The sequence below is a fragment of the Nicotiana tomentosiformis genome, chromosome 3, assembly GCF_000390325.3.
Source record: "Nicotiana tomentosiformis chromosome 3, ASM39032v3, whole genome shotgun sequence".
In the NCBI taxonomy this organism is placed as follows: Eukaryota; Viridiplantae; Streptophyta; class Magnoliopsida; order Solanales; family Solanaceae; genus Nicotiana; species Nicotiana tomentosiformis.
Window position 1 is genome coordinate 60462413 of NC_090814.1, and position 6029 is coordinate 60468441.

Sequence of the window (6029 nt, forward strand, 5' to 3'; positions counted from 1 at the left end):
AGGACATCAGGCATCATTTTCGCAAAGCAAATTCAGTAGCTCATCTTTTGGCAACAAAAAGTAAGTACCAAGCTGGAATATTTCAACGCTCAAATGAAACTTTCTAATGCCTCTCGTTTTGTTGCTGCCAACCTTCTAGCAGATAAAGAGGGTCCTCTTTTACTAGAACTATTTCATAGAGTTCATGTAATAAATTAGCTAGTACCTCTGCTTTTTCAAATAGTTCCTTTAACTCTACAAATTATGGATTTGATCCCAATGGAACTTCCATGATAGAACAATGTAATGCTACTTAGTTTATATTAATAAAGTCTCCCCGTTGACATATATATATATATATATAATGAGCTTTTTCTGGAGTATCAGGTGTTCTCCAAATGCATAATATGGTTTAATCACCACGTATATGGACACTTTCAATTCCGAGTGCTTATAAAGTATTCAAACCCTTCCTCTATTCTTTTTCTATTCTTTCTCCACTTCTTCCTTTAATTGATTCTTCATCTTACAAATAATTCAAGAACTGTACGAGGAATTATAACGGTAAGAAATTAAACGGTAACGACTTTGAACTTTAAAGTAGCCAGATGCAAGAAATTAAAGGGTAACGACTCTTGAGAGAAATACTGAATTTTCTAACGTTGAAAAAAACAAACGTATACTTAAGGTAGCCAAGGTCCAAGGAAGATGTCCAATCGTAAACTGAGGACTACTCTTGGTGTTGGAGGCAATGAGTTGCATATTAAGACCTCTTCATGAATTTATAGGTCCAAAAATCTCAATTTGATTTTATCAGTGAATTTGTTCTTTTGTTTTTGTGCATACAAAATCTTAGGTTTCAGGTAAAATTTAAGAATATTATTTTTTTCAAAAACTTTTATTTTTAATGTTGTAATATAGAAAAAGATTATTTCCTAAATTCAATAAAATATTTTACGACCGTGCAAAGTGCAATTAAACTTACTAGTTCCTATCTAATGAGGGAGCCAGCTAGATCAAAACGTCTCAAAAAGAAACACTAGCGTTGACATTTAAGATATAGACAAACCTTTGATACTTATTCTAGAACTAGGAGGAGTCAATATATTCTGAGATTATGTAAATTTTTCATTTTTACCCTAAATGATCTTATAATTATAAAAATACCATCTCATGCTTAAAATAAAAAAAATATACTTTGTGAAAGATATCTTTAATGAGTCAAAGCAAACATTGAACCACAGTAAAATCTATTCTTTATTTGGAGAATGGGCAAGGCTCTTTCTCCTGCCTTTGAGGTGGGAATTCAACTCCAGCCTAAGCAAGACAAACAGGAAAGAAATACTGTTGTTTCTTTGCAGAAATAGGGTCTGTGTGAACACTTTATGTTATTTTAGGCTTCTCCACATTCCAAGTTTCCAACACTAAATAAGAAAGAGCTAATTGAACCACAGTAACTAAAAGGACATTTAATTGAGTGTACTGGTATGTCAATGGCTTTCCATATATCTCGACAGTTTTCACTCTTTAATAGTCCTACGAAAATAAAATGCAGCAGAAGTTCTTCAAAATGTAGTTTTTGCATTTCATGCATAGTTTGTCAAGATGTTGCCATGGTATTGCGTATTTCTTTCATTCCTCTAAGTTGACAAAACTGTCTCTATTTTTCCAACTTAGGGGAAGTTTCATGTCCAGTATAATATTAGAGGGATGAAAATAATTCTAGCTGTATACTTGAGGGATTATCTTAATATGTTATGTTCGTAAGACTAGAAGAATAAGAAAATGGGTGTCTTGTCCCTTTTTTTTTTTTACAACGGGCAATCATTAAATTCCATAAGGATCTTGCTGATGTATTTTTTCCATTATGAATGCCAAAGCCAGACAACACAAATAAAAGAATTCCTATCTAATGAGGGAGCCTGAGAGATCTGACTATCCGGTCAAACAAAGCAAGAGAGTTGACATTTAATATATAAACAACAAAACAAACCTCTATGCAGCTTTGACTGCAATTCTTGATTTGTACTTGTTCTAGAATGAGTCGAGGAAATATGCCTCATGAGGTATAAAATCTCTGTTGGGATTTGAATCTTGATCTCTGCTGTATTTCATCTCACTTCATTGACCACTAGATGCCGAGTGTCTTGTCATTTATGCAGCCGCAATCATTAATTCCAATAGCATCGTGCTGAAGTATTTCTCCATTTTGAATGTCAAAGATAGAATAAACAATTGAAGGAATTCCAATCAAATGGGGGAGCCTGTATGATCGTCAGTCAGAAAGAAACAATAGAGTTGACATTTAAGATATAGACAAACCTCCGTGGACCTTTGACTGCAAATTTTAAGCTGCTTCAAGATTTGACAATCAATGACGTTGTACTTGAGGATCTCATTATTTGTTCTAGAAGGAGTCAAGGAGATGTGCTGAGACTCTGAGGCATAAATCTTGTTCCTAGCCCAGTCTGAATTGCTTGTACATTCCCCTACTTTCATTTGATGCAATATACTCTATATAGGTAACAATGAATCTTATTACGTTATTTGTTGATCTGAAAATGTATCATTCTTTGTAGTTTAAGTAAAATATTCAATTTTTGCAGATGGGCTGCCTATTTCTTGTCCTGGTTTTTGTGTTACAATATCCAATTATTGTTCTTTCAAGTGTTTTGTGCAGCCAAGACCAGAGCTTGGCTTTGCAGCAATTGAAGCTTAAACTGACCATAGATGAATCTTCTTCTTCTGATTGTGAATCCAATGGTCACCTTCCCTACCCAAAGACAATTTCCTGGAATAAAAGCACTGATTGCTGTACCTGGGATGGAGTAACGTGTGATAGAATTACAGGTCAAATAACTGGGCTTGATCTTAGTTGCAGCCAACTTCATGGGACAATTGATTCCAACAGCACCCTCTTCCAACTTTCTCATCTGCTAAAGCTTAATTTAGCATACAATGATTTCTCCCCTTCCCAAATTTCAAGCAAATTTGGCTGGTTTCCAAGTTTGGCACATCTTAATCTCTCGCATTCAGGCTTTTCAGGCAAAATCCCTTCAGAAGTATCATACCTATCTAAGTTGATTTCACTTGATCTTTCCGCAGGTCTTGAGGAGTTGAGATTTGGACCTCACACTTTCAAATTGCTCCTTCAAAACTTAACCCAACTAAAAGAGCTTCACCTCACCTCTACATACATCTCTTCAGCACTGCCATCAAACTTCTCCTCTTCCTTGGAAGTCCTGAATCTTCTTAGCACCGAATTGTCTGGGAAAGTCCCAGATCACATTTTTCATTTACGAAGATTGCAAATCCTTAACCTAGGGAGCAACTTGTATCTCAAAGGGCATTTGCCAAAAATGCAATGGAACAGTAGCAGCTCTTTAAAGGAGTTAGATCTTTCTTCATCAGGCTTTTCCGGGAATGTACCAGATGCTATCGGTCATCTCAGCTCTTTAAGTTTCCTAGATTTCTCAAGTTGCTACTTCTCTGGAACCATTCCTCAATCTATAGGGAAACTAACAAAGCTCAATAATTTGCGCCTCTTCTCGAACAACTTCAATGGTTCACTGCCATCAACAATCTCAAATCTGGTGCAACTTGTTGAATTTGATATTTCATCTAATAACTTTAGTGGTGATATTCCAAATATTTTCAGTAACTTCACCAAGCTCAAATCTTTATCCCTTGCAGATAACTTGTTCACAGGGTTGTTTCCATCCTCAGTTACAAACCTAACAAAGCTGGAGAGTTTAATACTCTCTAATTGTTCAATTGCTGGTCCTATTCCTTCTATCGCCACTGGATTCCCAAACCTCATTTTGCTCTTCCTATCAGATAACTTGCTTACTGGGGAAATACCATCTTGGATATTTGATCTTCCTTCCTTAAAATTCTTACAGATGAGAGCCAATCATCTTACTGGTCAACTTAAGGAATTTGGATACAACTTGCTAGAAGTTCTTGATGTTGGTGACAATAAGCTGCATGGACCTATCCCAAGATCATTCTCCAAACTTGTGAACTTGACAACACTAGATCTTTCTACGAACAACTTTTCTGGTGGTCTAGACATTGGTATGTTTTCAAACTGCAAACAACTTAGAAGTCTTGGTCTTTCTTTTAACAATCTGTCGGTGTTTTCCAGCCACAAAGATATGGCCTTGCCGAGATCTATTGGAAGATTGTATGCATCTTCCTGCAATATAAGGGAATTAAATTTCTTACAAGCTGCAACGAGAATTGGTCAATTAGATCTTTCCAACAACAAGATCTATGGCAAAATTCCTGATTGGGCGTGGTCTGATTGGCAAAGCTCATTGTTTTATCTGAATCTTTCAAGCAATTTTCTAACTGCTATTGACCCACTTCATGACTTTGAAAATCTTGTTTATCTTGATCTTGGATCGAACTTGATTCAAGGAGAAGTACCTGCTCCACCTCCCTATATGTTCATCTTCGTAGTGTCAAACAACAACTTCTCTGGGAAATTACCTTCACCACTATGCAAAATGAGTTCCCTAATGATTCTTGATTTGTCCAATAACAGCCTGACTGGAGTTATTCCAAAATGTTTAGTAAACATGAGCAGAAGTCTCTCAGTGTTGGACCTGCATGACAATCAATTTCATGGGACACTTCCAAAAAATTTTGGTAAGGGAAGTAGTCTAAGAAGTCTCAATCTGCGGAAAAATAAACTAGAAGGAACATTGCCACGAACCCTGGCCAATTGCAGAGCGCTGGAGGTACTTGATCTTGGAGAAAATTCCTTGAATGATACATTTCCCAAATGGCTGGGAACACTTCCTAGGCTACAGATTCTAAGTTTGAGATCCAATAGGTTACATGGCCCCGTTACCACTTCTATAAACCAAGTCTTGTTCTCTAAGTTGAAAATCCTTGATCTCTCTTATAATGACTTCACTGGAAATTTAACAGAAAGGTTTTTCAGGAATTTAAAAGCCATGACGATTGTAGATCCAAGGGGAACTCCCCTAACGTATATTGGAGAATATCTATACCATGATTCCCTGACAGTGGCTATAAAAGGGCAGCAGCTCCAACTTGTGAGGATTCTTTCTATTTTCACAACCATTGATTTCTCACATAACAAATTTGAAGGTGATATACCAAAATCCATTGGCAATCTTGGTTCACTTCGAGGATTGAATTTGTCCCATAACAGCCTTATGGGTCCTATTCCTCAGTCCTTTGAGAATTTATCTGTTCTTGAGTCATTAGACCTGTCATCAAATCAACTCTCGGGGAAGATTCCTCAAGAACTTGCGACTCTGAAATTTCTTGCTGTCATGAATCTCTCAAAGAACCACCTGGTCGGACACATACCTAGAGGTCAACAGTTCGATACATTTGAAAATGATTCATATTTAGGAAATGATGGTTTATGTGGATTTCCCTTGTCTAGGAGTTGTGCAGATAGTGGGATGCCGCAACAACCTCCTTCATTTGTGGCCGATGAAGAAGAAGATGATCCAGGTTTTATGGATTGGAGAGCAGTGGTAATTGGATATGGTTGTGGAATGGTGTTTGGATTATTTATGGGATATGTCATTTTCTTAACAGGGAGACCTAAATGGTTTGTGAGAATTGTCAACGAAGAAGGATACAGGATGGTTAAGAAAATTGAGGCAAAGAGAAGACGTCGGAAAAGAAGACAATGAAGTAATCGAAAAGTCTGTATAGTTCATGCATAATTGCCTTCTTCTTCTTTTTTTGTATTTTTCTGGTGGAATTTGATAATTGAACAAATCTAAAACACCTTCAATATAGAATCTATTACTGACAAAGATAAATAGAGCTTTTCATACATGTATTTGGGTTGAACAGTTAGTGAGGTTAATTTTACTTGTGCTCTTCATACTAATTTTCTTCGACTGAAACTTGAATGATCTATTTTAAATATCTGTTAACTTTTGTTATTATCTTGTTAACTTTTTTGAATCAAATTTAATGTGTCTGACAGATAGAGTTATCTTTTCTTTATTAAATCAGGAGTATCCAAGAGTAGGTTGAGATATACCTGAAGATAA

At 36.1% G+C, this 6029-nt stretch overlaps 1 protein-coding gene across 1 annotated transcript; it reads left to right on the forward strand.

The window, feature by feature from the left end:
* The first annotated feature begins 2329 nt into the window (after positions 1-2329).
* On the forward strand, positions 2330-5858 carry LOC108943273 (receptor-like protein 9DC3). The gene has a single exon (XM_070197008.1). The coding sequence runs from the start codon at positions 2586-2588 to the stop codon at positions 5658-5660; it is 3075 nt and encodes a 1024-aa protein (XP_070053109.1). The 5' UTR covers positions 2330-2585; the 3' UTR covers positions 5661-5858.
* The last annotated feature ends 171 nt before the right edge of the window (positions 5859-6029 follow it).

Coding starts and splice junctions, on each gene's coding strand:
- LOC108943273 (XM_070197008.1), top strand. CDS start 2,586: ATGGGCTGCCTATTTCTTGTCCTGGTTTTTGTGTTACAATATCCAATT.